Raw genomic sequence first — 16,558 nt, 5'->3', positions numbered from 1 at the left:
TCTTAGCTTACATGTACTTTGGAGTGCAAAAATTCACATAAAAAGATGCCACTACTCATCCCCTTAAACACTTCAAAAACACTGACTGCCAATTATGTATGCAACAATAATTTGAGTCTTTTTTTTAAAGAACACTCAACTTGAACTCTTTACAGCTGTGCTCCAGAGACAAGACAGTGGCCACCAAGGTCTGAAGGGAGATTAGCTCTGCTGTCTGCAGCGGTTTGGGCTGGGGTAGTTACGAACGGGGTTGGCTGCCCTCAGAAAGCTGGGGGATAAAGAGGAAGCCGTCCAGAGCCCGCCGGGTTCCAGTGTGGAGAAGAGTTCAACACACAAAACGAAGCACGCAACAGAAATGTTTTTTTTAAACTTAATATTTTATTGTCACTGTAGTCGCTTTAATAACATGTGATCACGCTCGCACATGCTGTACGAACTCCTTGTGTAGAGAAACCCATCTTGATATAAGCAAAGGGAGACATGTACAACCAGGATATGAACATTATTTTGGTTTCGAAGTGTTGTAAATTTGTGGTTTTTTTTTCCTTTCTAATCCAAGCAGCTCAGTCCACACCTGTTCTGGCAGCTGCTGCCACTTTCTCTCTGAAGGAAGTCAAAAAAGTTGGAAGAGAAATTCTTATCTTTCTTTTATTAAGTTTCATTCAATGACAATCTTAAAACAGGGAAGGGAGGGGACTAACAAATGGCATAGCTGAGCTCTCAATATGAGAAAGCTGACATATGTGGACTCTTTATTTTTTTAAAAAACTGATTTATCTTTCACTTTCAGAGACGTTTCGTGTTGTGAACTCGTCTGCGGCGGGCAGGAGGGGCAGAGGAGAAGGTGGTGAGAAGCAGGCTGCTGCCGAGTCCACTTCCATCACAGTCAACTACGCCAGGCAACCACAGCGCCCCCTTTAGTCCTTCTCTGGTACCAGCTTCAAAACCTTGCCAATGGCGATGGTCTTGCCTACAAAATAAACATAAAAGAGAATTTCTTTCACCGATACAGTCAAATCAGACACCCACCCACTCGATCACGTGGGATTGCAAACAGCTTTAAATCTTTAACTACATACTTTTTAAAACACGCTGCTCTAACATCCTCACACAGACATTACCCTCCCGTGTTCCGACACAATGTACTCCCCTTTAAGTGGGTTTAACCTTCCTAAACCTTCCTTATTCGTGCTGTACAACACCAATCACGTAGCAGAAATACAAATCCAGCCTCATCTGCAGCGGTCATGTGTCTGCCGTAATTACGTGTGATGCAGTTCAGCTGCATTGACGCCCTTATTCTCAGTCCTTCAAGACAAGGGTGAGATGGCGTGGAAAGTGAATTCGAGGTCTGTTCTGTAACGGGGCTGTAGCTGTCCCATGCTTTAAGCCACAGTTAACTCCACCTTCATCCCGTAAGGTGAAGCGTCCCATCTGAGGGAAATCTTTGAAGGTCTCAAGGCAGATGGTGCCCGCGGTCCGCAGGCGGGCGATGCACACTTGGTCTTGTTTCACAAAACGAGGTCGCGTCTTGCTTTTCTCGCCAGACTTTTTGTCTACCAGGCAGATTAAGGCCTGCATGAGAAGGAGGAAAATCATTTCAGGTCCATTAACAGCAGTGTGATTTTCTGCAGTCAGCCAATAATGATACAATTAAGTGTGTATTGCTACAAACAAGTCGATCAATGAAAAGAATCTAACTTAAGAGCCTTTTTTTTAACGTCCGTTACAAAGTTTGCATACATAACTGGAGGTTAAGGAGGTCTGAAATTACTCCCACCTATTAAGACAGTTTCCCATTAGAAACCAAAATAGCACAGGTTAATATCCATATACACAGTAACTGTAATAAGATCTGAGCTCTGTCTAAACATACAAGCATTCCTGGAAGCGCAGCGTGTAAAAACACAGGATGCACAGCAGGCCCTGCTGCATGACTGCTTTGAGACTTATGTGACACCACTTCTTTATATCGTGTCTTGCTTGACCAGCAATGGCTACTTAAAACACTGTCAGACGTTTGGAAGTGGTGTGGAAAATCATGCACTTACTGTAATTTGGACTTCTTCAATGCAGGTGTGGATGTGCAGGACTGCGTTGTAACCAGGGCAGATGATGGATTTGTGTTCGATGATGACAATCTGTGAAGGCGAGACAAGAGCAGAAATAAGACAGAAGTGTGACCAGTTTCTCTTTCTATGAAGAAACACAGCTTTCCTCACTTCAACATCGTGTGAAGCCAGGCTAAGGTCTTGCCTCATCTGATCCGCAGGTATGTGGCCAAAAGTAAAATGAAGTCTTTTTCTAAAACCCTCAGTTGGAGGTCAGGAGGATGCCGAAGGTGTTCAATTGTCTTGGAGCAGAGAGTGCGCACCCATGGATTCTATGGTTATCACTTACTTTTTTACTGGACAGCACCTCCATAATCTCTGGGCGGGTGTTGCCTCTTCTCCTAATGTATGAACGTGAACTCACCCACTATTCTAGCAATGTGAGGTGAAGTTAACAGCTGACTTTAAGCATGTGTTGGTGATGGGACAGGGCCTCGCTCTGTATCTGGTGCATGCTCAAAGGCTTTTCTTTGATCCCTCCTCTGAGATCGTCATTCCTGGGGGAGGGGCCGCGGACTGACTTGAAAGACACAAGGGCCTGTGGGGAGTGATGATGGGGTGGGGGCGGGGGCGGACCCTGACCTGAGCGTCGAAAGTGCGCCCGGAGTGGCAGAGGTTCTCGGCGTTACAAAGGATGAAGCCGGGCAGGATCTCCTCCTCCTCGATGCCCTTCAGCCTCAGCTTCAGGTTCTCCCCGGGCCCGGCGAACTCCGTCTCCACATCGTCCGAGAGCAGGCTGAGGACCTCCACGGTGTGCTGGGGACAGACATGCACCTCTTCAGTCAGTCGCCGAGGAGCCTAGCCACATCTCACACGGCTCTAGATCAACAGCATGGTGTTGCACTGTACAGGCCCCACAGCTAGCTCCTGCTGCTTTGTTTGGGCTTATGTGTTATGTGCGAGCAGAAGCCCTCTGCTATAACCATTGCTATCTCTGAACTCGCTTTTAGGAAGATGGGACACAGAAGACTGATGCAGTCTATAAAAAAAACCCATCTGGGCTCTCAGGAAATGCAGCATTTGAAACTGCTGTTCAGACAGAACCCGGGATAGAGGTCAGTGCTGCAATACATGCAAACCCACCTTGTTTGGCATCATCACAAGCTGCTGTGCTTTGCAGATAGACCCAGACTCCAGCTTGCCCAGGATCACAGTGCCCATATCCTGTTAAGGACACTCACAATCAGTGAACTGAACAGCCAACATCATGACATTTACCATGACAAAACCTGAATAATTCACTACCCTGGAAGAACAAACTGCACAGGAACATCCAACATCCTGAAGTCCGCATTATCTGTTAGGGGTGCATGTAAATCTGTAATGCTTAGTTAAGATCTGTAGCTGAAGCAAAATAACGACACTTAAAGCTGTTCACGTATTCAGAGCGTTGTTTTTTACTTTGACAGAAACTGGGATCAGCCTACTCAGTATGCAAACCAATGGCTGTAATAAAATAAAGGCACAAACCAGTGAAGTTGAGCAGTTAATGTCTCCACTACAAGGTCACTGCAAAGACTTCCACTGTGTTGTAGTAAGAGAAGTCTATACAGACCACATACCTCTCTCAGCTCTCGGCTTCCCCTCCTCCGGAGTTAAACCTGCTGACCTCCTTTGTGCTCTTGACAGATTTACTTGCAGCTTTCTGAGCAGTATAACCAGGCTTCAGCTAACCTGACCCTCATCACATTACTTCAAATTAATATAAACTCCAGAGGAAACCCGTTTTCTTTTATATCATATAATTAGAGCTAAAACAACACTTTACATTTTTTAAATAGAATAGGAAACGGGAGGGGAAAAAAAGGCTTTATCCTTCATTCAGTGGAGTCTGTACTTTACCGCTCGTGCCAAAACACACCCACGCGAGAGCAGGCCGTCGCCGATCCCGACTTGCTCAAGGAGCTCTGCGCCGAGGCCGGCGTCGAACACGCAGACGAAAATGAGATCAACCACCGCTGCCCCCTCCATGCACAGAGCTCTCAAAACTACCAGTGCTGACCGCTCAGCAGTGTCCTCATTCCAAAAATAAAATAAAACACCAACAACATTTAAACATGTTGCCAGACTGCAGACTAGCACTTTTCCCACTCCTGGAAACGAGTCGCTGTTAAGCAGACTACAGGATTCTGGAGTTCAGTGCACTCGGTATTTTGGAATGGGGCAGGAAGAACAGACCAGTTTTAAAGCCAGCCCTCTCTCCCCTGCCACCACCACCCTCGCACCAGTGCCCCTCCAGCCCGTGTCACCCAGCCCAGGCGCCCCTCACCTTGTACTTGTCGACAATCGGTAATCTGACCGGCCCGTCGCTGGATCTGTTGAAGTTTGGCAGACTGTCCAGGTGCGCGATGAACGGTAACCCTCTGCGAAGATGGGAAGGAAAGAGAACCGAGCTGTGAAGGTCTCGCTGTTCACAAACTTACAAATGCCAGCAGCAGATAAAAAAAAAAAGTCATGCAAATGACTCATTATTTATGGAGTATAAAGACGTGACCATGAAGCTTCAACGTGGGCGGCCAGCACCAAGTCCTGAACAACATTTCATATTCCAATTTCTAGTTCCTTATTATAAGCCTAAAAAAACCCGTACGGAACTACTTGTGCCGTGTTTTAAAGCGCAGGACTGCACCCGAGGATATCGTTAAATGAAGTTCAGCGACCATGCTGCACTTACGTGTACCAGGAGCACAGGTCCGCAGGTTCCTTGAGGTTGGCCCCCGTGAGTCCAGAGCAGGGCATGAAGTGAATATCTTTTTTGGGGTTGAACCCGACCTTCTTCAAAAATGGCACTAGTTTCTCTTTACATTCCTCGTACCTTTGGGAGAGAGGGGAAAAGACGTGCTCACTGCCAAAATCCCAGACAGGGGGGAGCACACGGAGACTCCTAAGCCACGGTGCTTTCAATCGGACTGCCGCCAACGCACGAGGAAGCGCAACGGGACGACATCGCCGACCCGGCCGCCAGCTGGGCACGCGGTCTACCCCTGGACGCGCTGCCTCACCTCTCCAGGCTCCAGTTCACCGTCGGGTCGTCCATCTTGTTGATGAGGACAATCAGGTGCTTCACCCCTGCCGTCTTGGCCAGCATGGCATGCTCTCGCGTCTGGCCGCCCTTCTCGAACCCCGTCTCAAACTCTCCTTTCCTGGCAGAGATCACCTGCAAGGGAAAGCAAGACGGCAGTTCTTCAGCTGGACATGACCCGTGGTGACGCGAGACCCGAACCTCCGCCTCGGTTCCATCCGTTTGCCACAGTGTAAGGAACTGAATTTGTGCCTTCAGCTCAGTTTAATGTCTGAAGGCCTCCTGAAAGGAGCCCATATGGCATCACAGGAACCCAGAATTGTTTTAGCTACAATTCTGGGTTCCTGTGGGGGAACTCGGAACGGGTTTCGAGTACACGCCCGATGATCGCAGCACAAAAGCGCCAGCTCAGACGACTGTCTCCACCCCAGTCCCCAAATAAAACAACACACTGCACTGGCCCAAAATGGCTGGGCATTACCACCTAGGAGGGATGGCGGCTCAGATCTCAGCTCTCCTCACTCACCAGCACGGCCAAGTCCGCTTGCGATGCCCCGCCGATCATGTTGGGGACAAAGCTTTTGTGGCCTGGGGCGTCCAGGATGGTAAAGTGCTTTTTTTCCGTTTCAAAGTAGGCGCGCCCGACCTCCACGGTTTTGCCCTTGTCCCTCTCCTCTTGGTTCGTGTCCAGAGCCCAGGAAAGATACCTGCACAGGGGCGAAAGTACGTTTATTATCCCCCTTACAAAAAAACCAACATGGGTTAGAGAAATATTTAATACGTCTGCTTCTCCGGTTCAGCCATGCTTTCAGTTAAAAGCACTATCCTTATTTCTAGTTAAAAGTTATTTTTTTACACGCGCCTAAGCTCTGTTTAGTGCAATTGCACCGATTCTGTGATTTTCTTTAGTTATTCAGCACTTAGTCCTGAATAACATGTAATTTCGCTTTACAATTCCTATTTCCTTATTATAAGCCTAAAAGAGTCTGAACAGCACCTCTAAAGCTCACTAACATCTAGTGTGAAGATCTATTACGAGTAAACCCATAAAAACGATATTACTCTGGACCTTCTGCACAAGCGGATCTTATTCTCCGTACTTGGAGGAAGATTTCATTTTCCCCTTGTGGTTCTTCCTTATGAGGAATCAGGGACTCCAGCAGGAAAGGAGCATTTCAGGCTCCCTTGTCAGAGGAAGCATGTCAGCGGAGTAAAACACTGGACCAACTTCTTGTGATGAGCTACTCAACACCTTATCTCTTTCACCGATTGGGATCAATGAGCTCACCAGGTCTCTCTGTTCTTTTCTTTTGCTTCTCTTTCATATTTCTCCAGGGTTCGCTTGTCCACCATCCCCGTTAAATACCTTGGAGAGAGAAAGAGGGAGGGAGACAGAGCGTCTGACACTTGGTAACTAGAGGGTCCAAGCATGGTAATCCTGAAGCAAACAAGTAAGCAAAAGCTAACCGACAAATATAAAAACATGAGCATGTTTAGGCGATACTGATTAATACTCTGGGCTGCAGACTAGAAGGTCATGGGTTCAGCTCCCTCATGCAGCACCTCTGTACCCAGGAGAGATGCGCTTCACTCAAACTGATCCACTCTAAAAACAGGTATTCCCCAGGATGTTATGATGAATGAGAATTTTTTCTCTCCGTCCTCAAATACAAAGAGTAATTATTAAAGGTAATTCCAGATCGGTCACTCTCAAATGTAAAGTTTGAAAGCTCCCAAATCAAGAATTCGCCAAAGCTGCCAGTGTAAAAGAATGGTTGGGAACACAGTAAGGTGTGCATGATGCTTCTACCTGGAGAACAGACTACATATTTCATCTCGTGCCTGCACCAGGAGAGCCTAACATCATGGCAACAAGTGCCCTAATCAGGTACCACCATCATGCATTTGCTGTATTACGCCGACAGGCTTAGTGTTTTTGTGTTGCTATGGGAATCCAGGATCCAGACAGCTATGTACACGTACCCATGATTCAGGACACTGAACCCAGGTCTTTAGTTTTGAAAGAGGCAATGTCATAGGCCACGTATTCCCTGTCAAAACTTCCAATCAAGTTGACTCTTTTAACAATATGCAAGTGTCAACATACTGTCTTAAACAACATCAAAGAACAAGAATTCAACCAAAAATCCCGAGTCCGTTACTCACATGATCTGTCCTCCGATTGTGGATTTGCCAGCATCTAAACCAGTCAGAGAGGAGACAAACATAAGACGGGTGAAATCAGTGCCAAGGAAAAAGTCACACCACTCTGCCAGGCTCTTTAAAACTGGTCATCTCAAGCATGAGTGTGTAAAAACTGATCAAACATACCGGATCCCTGAAAATTAGCTGTGGTTTAGAAGTAACTGTCCTCTCCGAGACACCTCGTCTCATTATGGGCATCAGACCCAGTTTAGTGGCAAAATCCCCACTCCTTCACAGGCATTTGCAGAGCAACTTAAATTTTATAAGGCCGAGCAGTAAAAACTGAAAGATCTCCAGCACGGCACACTCCCAGGAGTCTGTCCCTGGGGCTCATAGACGGACAGGTCCGGTGGTGGGTTTGAAAATCCCAGGCCTGATGGGGAAACTGGCTGCCCCGAGCCCCAGAACGGGCCGCCCGGACCCGATCAGAACCAGACCGCCGGCAGGCCTGCCACTCACCGACGTGCCCGATGAAAACCACGTTCACGTGCTCCTTCTTTGGGGCGTCCGGCGGGGCAAGGACGACTTTGGGTGTTGGCACCTCCTCCTCCTCCTCCATCATCATCTCCTGTGGGGGCTCCTCGGCGGGACCCCCGTCCCCTGAGGGGCCGCCTCCCGGCTCCGCTTCACTGGGCTCCCCTTTCTGCTCCCACGACTCCTCCGCGGTCATGTCTGCCTCTCCGTTCTCCACCGGCACTGCTGGCGGGACAGGATAAAAACACTCAACGGGCGCTCACCCTGCGGTCCACGTGGGTCCTAATGCCCCAGTATAGTGACGGGGACAGTACACTGTAAACAGGCGCCGTCCTTCGGATGAGACGTAAAACCGAGGTCCTGACTCTCTGTGGTCATTAAAAAATCCCAGGGCGCTTCTCGAAAAGAGTAGGGGTGTAACCCCGGCGTCCTGGCCAAATTTCCCATTGGCCCTTACCAATCATGGCCTCCTAATAATCCCCATCTATGAATTTGCTTCATTACTCTGCTCTCCTCCCCACTGAGAGCTGGTGTGTGGGGAGCGTTCTGGCGCACTATGGCTGCCATCGCATCATCCAGGTGGGGCTGCACATTGGTGGTGGTGGAGGGGAGTCCCCATTACCTGTAAAGCGCTTTGAGTGGAGTGTCCAGAAAAGCGCTATATAAATGTAAGCAATTATTATTATTATTAATATTATTATTATTAACTGCAAGACCCTCCAGCCGGAATCAATTACGTAAACTCCTTCGCATTTCACAAACCATGAAAAGCGAATCCCGGGGAGTATGAAGTGTGCATACATAGGTCTAGGGACAGCAACCTAGAGCCTCAGCTGATCGATTCGGGCTGCTCACCAGCAAGGGAAACTGAGCGGCCCTCAGCTGTCAGAGGCATGCGATGAGGATTTCCTGTCGCCAACAGAGGGCGTGGATGCGTGTGACGGACTGCAAGCTCAAGTGAAGTCTTATTTATTGCACAAACGGTTAAAATCTAAAACTCTCTAGATTTAGAAGGGGGGGGGGGACTTAAGTGAAAAGCAAAGATATTACCAGCTGTACCATTTATGATTCAAAGGCCTCAGACACAAAAGTTTAAAATAAACTATTAAAACTCCATCTCAGGCAATTTCTCATCAATTCAGCGCAATAAGAGAAGACAAGCTGGCAGCACGCAGCTACAGAGAAATATGGAAGCTGTACTGGGCGCTTGAGTTCTCCGGAGCGACTTGTCAGCTGCAATCACAGGGAGATTCGGGAAACAGTTTGCAAGATTTTTTCTGTCTTGCCTGTGTTCTTCCCGTCAGTGCGTCAGCAATGCCTTGTCAGATTAAGCACTTCACTGATCATGTACAAAACCCCCCTCTATTTGCTAAGGGATTGCCATTTACACACTATTCCACTAACAATGAGAAAGCCCGTGACTGAACTGCGCTGAAGGGTCTCCGGAGGTCTGCAAGGATGAAACAGCATTAAACAGTGATTAGGAAGACATTATTCTATACAAACGAGATTGTTTCAGTTGCGGCACACAACATCAGTAATACCTCTTCAGTAAGAGGAGGCAAAATGAATGCAGTCGATTTTTAGAGAAGCTCAACAAACAATATTTAAAGAAATTTATACTCGGTTCTCTAAAGTCAATTTGCCTGTAGCATCAAAAATTCAGAACAAGAAATCTGGTACAGGTTTTACATAAATCTTCCTCCTAACTGCTGTTAAAATGTTGAACAAATTACATGCAAAAATGGGGGGAAAAAGCTGGGAAGTTTAAAATCGGCAACATTAAAACACTTTTTTGCCTGCACTTGCTGCTCTGCTGGCTGAAGAGCCATGTGTGCTGTGCATACTTGGGGCCTGTTCTCAGTGTTTACAGGGTAGCAGGCCGGGCTCCTAATGAGGTGGAACATCTGCATGCAGCCCCCACCTTTGTTTCCACTTAGATGGGCAGGAGGTGCCACACTGCAGGCCTTAATTGGCCCATTTCCTTTCATGTACTTATAGACCGTTAATACATAAACGGTCACCTGTTTACTTCCCAAACACTCTTTCCAGAGCAGGATCTGGTCAGATCTCACCACGACAACAGAGTACACAGTACTGCGTTCGGGGTCAGTGAACTCCGCCTCCCTTTTTCAAAGCAACAACTCCGCTGTACGACCTGACAACACCTCGACCGTGCGATTTGTTGTGGGTTCGATTCAATGTGGGTTCCAAACCTCTACTCTTAAAATCTATCGATCATAACTCTTCGAGCTTGCTCCTCGGGGATTTACAGGGGTCGGCAAACAGTATGATGAACAGAAGCAGATGAAGACTAAATGACACGGGAATCTGTTATGGTGAAACTCTCCTGTCTAGAGATAACGATAACACCCCTGATATCTGCACGCAGACCTTGCAGAGAGTCGGAAAGCAAGCTCTACAATGCATCACTTGCTAACTAAATCAGAGCTCCAGGGAAATCTACTTACATTATGGGCTTCTATATTCGATCTTCCCAAGCCTTAGAAGCACATCAAATTAAATAAAGGAACACGACTGGATTGATATGACTCCTGAACAGCTGGTGAGCTACTGCTGTACGCAAGCATTTAGCTAGTGTGAGGTAAGAAGTGGAAAGTGCTGCAGTACTTAATGAAGAGTGGGGTTCACGGGCTGCCTTTTGATGTCCCCTCCCCATCTTGACTGTTTCACACAGGCAAGTTTACACGGCTGCGTGCACAGTACTTATTCCAAACCCGCGGACGCCTAAGGAAGCAAAACAAACGCTTCTGGAAGAAGATCCTAGCGTGCCCTTTCATTTTTTATCCCCTAAATAACCACGATGCATAAAGCTGAAGAGACTGAAAAAGCCAACTGAAAACCTCAGAGTACACAGCGAAAAGCACAGCCTAAACAGGAGTAGTAGCATTAAGGTTACACTGAAATACAGACATGTATAATGCATTAGTTAGACTTTACTCATCACTGCATTCTCATGCCGTTCTTTTAATTTGACGATGTTCTTTAAAGCACTAGGTGCAGGAGGTGTAGTGCCGTTCGTCTAATCTGAGGCCTAAGGAACTTAAAAAAAATAATTTTATAACTGTCAAGGCATCTTTGTGCCCTTTACCGTCACGATCCGCTTTAGTTAAATTCACTCCAAGCAAAAAGGCACTGTGATATGCAGGCCAAAAGGCCTGACGCAGTGAAGCTCTCGCTCCCACAAGGGCCTGTAGGAGCTGCTGGACTTCTTCTCCATGACTAACCTTCAGCTTTGTCCTCCATCATCCCTTAGTTTCTACAGTAGGAAGCGCCTCCTTACTGTATACTGACCAGGATACATAAACATAAACACATGACTGGTTTTGCCAGCAAACTCTACAGGCGCACCTGCTCCGTCCTGCCCACTAATGGATTGACACGGGCAGAAACATCCACACCAGATGTGTAAATAATATTTAGCTCCGGATAACGGGGCCCGTTCAGTGGTGGCGCTTGCAGAAAGAACGCGACATGCGGGACCTACGTAGGCCGTCAATAACCCATGCACCTGTTTTTACTTCTCTGCCGCAGCGTACTGTGGATGCTGAGCGTGCAGACGGCGGTATGTGTTCTTTCGCCATGGAAATCACGTCTTTAACTGGTACGTGCTCAAACATGAAAACACAAATGAGCAGACAGACGCCACCATGCAGTATGAGGCTAGAAGCCAAAATGGCAGAGCTTTTAATGCCATTCCCACTTAAAATACAGCTTATTAGACTCCTTATACGAGTATGATATATGGGCATCAGGTGACAATGACATGAAAAGCCCACCTCTGAGTGGTTCAGTCAAAAATGAGATACAGGTACATACCAACAGAGTCTGAAACTTCCATGCTGGTGACTGTATCAGTACCTAAGGAAAAGAAAGAACAGACTCATGTATACTATGCCTTGAACCGCACATACTATTTCAATCTGCACACAGGCACAGACAAGGAAAACCCTTACACCATTCTGTTGTTTACGCTGGAGCACAGGAAATGTGTTTACAATAGGAACTGCTTTAGCACCTGTGACTTAACAGGACATGTCAGCTCCCAGCACCAACATAAGGAATGTGCCGCTTCTTTCCAGAGCTGGAATAAAACAATACTTCATCTAAGAGAAGGGCTACACAAAACTTTAAATGGCAAACTAAGCATATGCCACACATTACAGAACTGTGCCAGTGGTGGAATGAGTAAAATTACTCCGTATTATAGAAAGAAGAGTTACTTAAGCCTTTCTAAATTCACACAGCCCCATGCGTCAGCTGCAGATCTGTACCAGAACGGTCCTGAACATAAACCATCATCCAGCCTGAATTTAGTAAGCTTGGCACACAGAAAGAAGCTTGGTTTAGTTAAAACTGGTTTAGATAAAAATGTAGATAAAAACATTCGAGCAAAAAAAAAAAAAGGTCATCGGTGTGCTGAACATTAAAAAGCAACAAGGGCAAAATTTACTTACAACACTGGAGCCATAAATGATATTTCCTGCCTAAGCAGCAATATCTAATTTACAGTGGTTTTTAACACTCATCTACTGCAGAGATATTCCATGTTCCCCTCAGCGCTCTCTATCAAGCTCAGGGGCTTCGTAAAAAGGGACGAACAGGGGCAGCAAAGGGGGCCAGACAGCCCATCCAGCTTGTTTGGTTTTTAGCAGATGACTGAGTAGAGGGTTTAGTCTTTTCTTTTAATTCTGCTAGCGGCGCCTGATGTTTTTGCCACATCTGACAAAATCCATTTGAGCAATGTTCATTCTAACGCTGGCTTTTTGTCGGGTTTCTGAATGTTTCCCCCCACGACCATCCAAACAGCACTGCAGCTTCCTTCTCCTGTACAGATTCAAACTGCATTCACTGCGGGCGTGGAGCACCTGCTGCTTCACCTCATAGCACCAGGATCTCAAGACAGCGAACCTGCACACGTGCTATGAAGAGGAAACGTGAATTGCAGATTTCATGTAGAGAACTCACTAGCCCCGGGCCTGCCGCTTTTAAGAGATTGAAGAGCACTTCCCTTCCCTGGTGGAAGCAGACAGGATGTCTACCCTACAAGAGCACCCTCGCTCTCCAGTCTTCGTCCATCAGGGCAAGGGGATAAAAGCATAGATAAAGTTTGCACGAGTGTGGGATGCTGGGTTTTCCCCCAACAAGCTTCAAACAGATAAACCCGATATCAGAAGTTGTGCTAAATCAATAGGAAACAGGTGGGAGCAGTAAAAGAGACCGATGTGTTCGATTAAACTCCAACAGCTCAGAAAGCGAGCACGGATGTTCCAAAACACCTCTGCTTCTGTGTTTCTAAGCACCGTCACCTATGACTGGTTAACTCTTCCCAATGGGTTCATTTTCGCCGTCTCTTATAATTAAGCAGTGCCCCTTTAATGCAAAACTATCAGGTCTCTTACTCTACTTGCATTACTTGATTTTCAAATGGGTAACAGAACTATGAAACATTTCCTCCACAAAAGGTTTTCTTTAATGAGTTGCTGCTGTCGGCTGGCCGTAAGCTCTGTCAATTAAGGACTGAAAGAGTTCGCTATTGCGTTGCATCAATTTAGTCCTGAATGAGGAATGACTTTAGACACCATGTCAGCTCCAGGATGGAGGGAGCTGGGCTGAAGTAGTGTGTAGAATTCTAGCAGGTGAGAAATGCAGATATGACAGTAATGAAATTTCAAGATGCATGTGTAATAGCTCTGATACTGCCTCACTGTCTAATTGACCAGAACTTTAAAGAACAGAGAACTTATTTTTCACCGTAGCACTGCGCTGGTTGCGATCCGCTGCCATTCCTTTATTTAACCAGACAAGTCAGCGGAGAACAGATTCTCATTCACAGGGGTGACCTGGCCAAGAGGCTCTGACTACAGCTACACAGAAGACAAAGCAGGGACAGAAAGAAAAGAACAATCAATACAAAAATGGAAATAACATCACAGGACCCCGCAGTGTTAATGAGCACAGGCGTCAGGCATAAGAGTTTCCATCGGGCCAGAGAGAACACCCTCAGATGTGAAGGGGGACAGATTTCAGCTCAGTCTGTATGTCGTTCAAGTCACTGAAAAACGACCTGAACTAAAATGACCTGTGCCCCCTGTCAGCAGTTACTCTTGGGAGGTATAAACCGGAAGATGGGCCAGATGGGGCTTTCTCGCAGAAGACATTAACTCTAAAGGCAGGTTTCACTCTACTATCAATCTAGATCAATAAAATCTAGTATCAATCTACCCCCCTGTGTTACAGAATGAAATCTACTTTTGCAGTCTAATCATTTTCTGAAAAAAGCCTCAAAAGCATGCTGGCAGATTGGTCAGTCCTTTTGAAAACTGTGACTCCAAGTGAAGTTACTTGAGGAAATGCTAACCTGATATGCCCAGGCTTAAAGTTGAGCAAATATTTCACTGCAGCTCTAAAAGAAAAAGCACAGTTTTCGTTTCGACCATTCTAGATGAGCATTTCATCAGCCTGACATTATGACCGGTTCACCAAGTTCATTCAGAAGTGTTTTATAAGCCAAACACCTGTTTGAACCACTACTCCCAGGACGATCCAATTTGGCCTCCTGCTCAATCACGGGGAAAACCCCGGATCTGTGGAACAAGCCGAGAAAACGGCTTCTTCCCCCCCCAAGAGCTGGTGCTTCACTCACCTGCAGGGCAATACATTCGCAGGGGTTTATGGCAAAACAGCCCCAGAATGCCACAAGGGCGGTACAGGATACCCCCCGAGGCAGAATGGTGGGGCAGCACTCAACAGGGGGTATTACAGGCTTGGTTTGGGGCATTACAGTGTGTGTGGGGGGGGGGCACGTTTGGCCAGCGGTTCCTATGCAAACGGGCCAGCTTCCTCTGTACGGCGCTCAGTCTCCAAGCCCCTCTTGCGACACCAGTGGGGGAAACGTGATCTCACCCATCACTTCTCCTTAACAAGAGAAAGCACACCAGCCAGGGCGAAACTGAACTAATAAGAAAAACGGCTTATTTTCGAGACAAAGGCACCATCATAAAATAGCCCGGAAGCACAAATTTAATTCTGGGAGTCCATTTTTATCTGCAAGGAGAAATTGTGAGTTAGTTGCCAGACTGCCAATTCTTTAACTCAACTCCACACCCCAGGCCTCTTCGGTGTCAAACCACCTCTCTAAAACCTGTTGCACTGAATGCAATTCACTCCTTACTGGCTGTAATGCACACACAAGAGAGCTCAAGACCAGCTCTGGCCGATGTGCATCTCCACCTCGAACCCTTTACAAGCACCCTGATCAACACCGACCCGACCTCACACCTGAAGGACGGAGGAAGCGTGGTGAAGTCCAACCCTGCGCGCAACGCGACTCCCCCCCAGACCTCCGGGAGTCCGGAGGAAACTCCTCTCGCACAGAAAACGTCCAATCGGGACGTCCTGGGCGTGCGACTCGGTGCTGCTCATTTCTGATCCGTTTCAAAGACAGCATGCTCGTCCGCTTAGAAAAATAATCCATCACACATACATATATACACACACACACACACAGGTCCCCTGCTACAGTGTGCGGTCCAGCGCCATCGCTACCGGTTTCCCTCCAGCTAAACGCCAGATTGTAAGTCGGTAATTCACGAACTTTTCCTCATTGGTACCAATCATCGCACCGCGCACCCCACCTCGCTTTCTATACCCGCCACTTCAATGAAGACACACAGACCACGATGCGCGCTTGTCACACAACCCCCCACCACCACCGTGAAGCCATACCTGCCACAACTAGGGGTGATCGGCTTGTTTCCTAGAGGAAGACATGTCGCGTTACGCCAGCGAAGCCGGCTTTTCACACGCTGCTCGATTTTCTTTCCCTTCTCTCCCCCCACCACCACCACCACCACACTTGACAAACGAGCCATCGGGCTCCTGCCGCGCCGGCGTGAGATGCCCCCCCCTTCCCTCCCCTCCCTCCCCAGGTGAGGCGGCGCGATCCCGGCTGGCGAGGGTGGGAAACGTGCCGGCCCCAGCCCCGGCCCCAGCGTGGCGCCTCCGCCGCCCCGTCCCGGCCCCCGTGTGCGTGAGCGCCGGCAGGGCTTACCGGCGACGTCGGGGCTGTCGGAAGGCCCAGTCTGCAGGAAGGCCGGGACGAACTCGGCGGCGTGGACGTTGGGGACGAACGGCTTGGCGTTCACGTTGAGCCCGGTGAAAGCCGCCCGGAGCTGCTCCTCGGCCGGGGCCTCCACATCGTCCTCCTGTTCCCAGGAATCAGGGGCAGTGTCTCTGGGGTCCATCGCGGCTCCTCAGTCCTGCTGCACCGTCTCTTCTCGCTTACGCAGTTGGTTTTTGATCACTGCCCCCCGCCCAAGCGCGTTGTCTTCCCCCCCCCCCGGTCTAGAAAATGTTTCTCTAGAAGTTTTCTCTCCTTGGAGTGTGATCCCTCTTTATTTTTTGGGTTGGTCTTCAAAGAAAACGGAGCCGGTTTCTCACGGCGACACCAGAAAAAGAGAGAGAGAGATCCGACTCAGCACTCACCGCGAGTCCTCGTGTGTGCCGATGACTCTCCCCAACCACAGGGAGCGACATCCGCGGGGCACCCTGGGAGTTGCAGTGCTTTCGCGGACCGGTTCTGGATCTCGATTCAAAGAGCGGCGGGTGCATAAAACTACAACTCCCGAAATGCATCGGGGTATTGTGACGTAATCACACCGGCAGCATTAGGGCGCAATGGCTTTGGGTGTTGGAGTTTTATACCGATGTAATCCGGGTAGTG

The 16,558-nt window shown here is 48.1% G+C and overlaps 1 protein-coding gene and 2 long non-coding RNA genes across 6 annotated transcripts; 2 read left to right on the top strand and 1 right to left on the bottom strand.

Moving 5' to 3' along the window:
* Window positions 1–358: 358 nt before the first annotated feature.
* gspt1 (G1 to S phase transition 1) lies at window positions 359–16,361 on the bottom strand. 4 transcript variants are annotated; one of them, XM_088612407.1, is made up of 14 exons: window positions 15,887–16,361; window positions 11,653–11,694; window positions 7,798–8,037; window positions 7,300–7,333; window positions 6,422–6,499; window positions 5,660–5,840; window positions 5,114–5,268; window positions 4,786–4,926; window positions 4,381–4,474; window positions 3,195–3,275; window positions 2,694–2,867; window positions 2,052–2,141; window positions 1,407–1,575; window positions 359–970 (listed from the first exon to the last, which is right to left on the bottom strand). In XM_088612407.1, exons 1-14 carry the CDS (start codon window positions 16,077–16,079, stop codon window positions 918–920), a joined length of 1,725 nt encoding a protein of 574 aa, XP_088468533.1. In that variant the 5' UTR covers window positions 16,080–16,361; the 3' UTR covers window positions 359–917. The 4 variants fall into 4 exon arrangements, with proteins under 4 accessions (XP_088468533.1, XP_088468534.1, XP_088468535.1 ...); XM_088612408.1 differs by having other exon boundaries at window positions 7,798–8,034; XM_088612409.1 differs by lacking the exon at window positions 11,653–11,694.
* LOC148644851 (uncharacterized) lies at window positions 2,141–3,588 on the top strand. Its single transcript, XR_015928294.1, has 2 exons — window positions 2,141–2,272; window positions 2,599–3,588. It is a non-coding gene; the product is annotated as an uncharacterized LOC148644851 (long non-coding RNA).
* LOC148644850 (uncharacterized) lies at window positions 6,496–13,275 on the top strand. The gene is made up of 3 exons (XR_015928295.1): window positions 6,496–6,584; window positions 11,368–11,437; window positions 12,643–13,275. It is a non-coding gene; the product is annotated as an uncharacterized LOC148644850 (long non-coding RNA).
* Window positions 16,362–16,558: the final 197 nt, after the last annotated feature.

Source organism: Lepisosteus platostomus, chromosome 19 (assembly GCF_059453375.1).
Source record: "Lepisosteus platostomus isolate fLepPlt1 chromosome 19, fLepPlt1.hap1, whole genome shotgun sequence".
In the NCBI taxonomy this organism is placed as follows: domain Eukaryota; kingdom Metazoa; phylum Chordata; class Actinopteri; order Semionotiformes; family Lepisosteidae; genus Lepisosteus; species Lepisosteus platostomus.
This window is presented reverse-complemented; position numbering and strand designations above follow the sequence as displayed.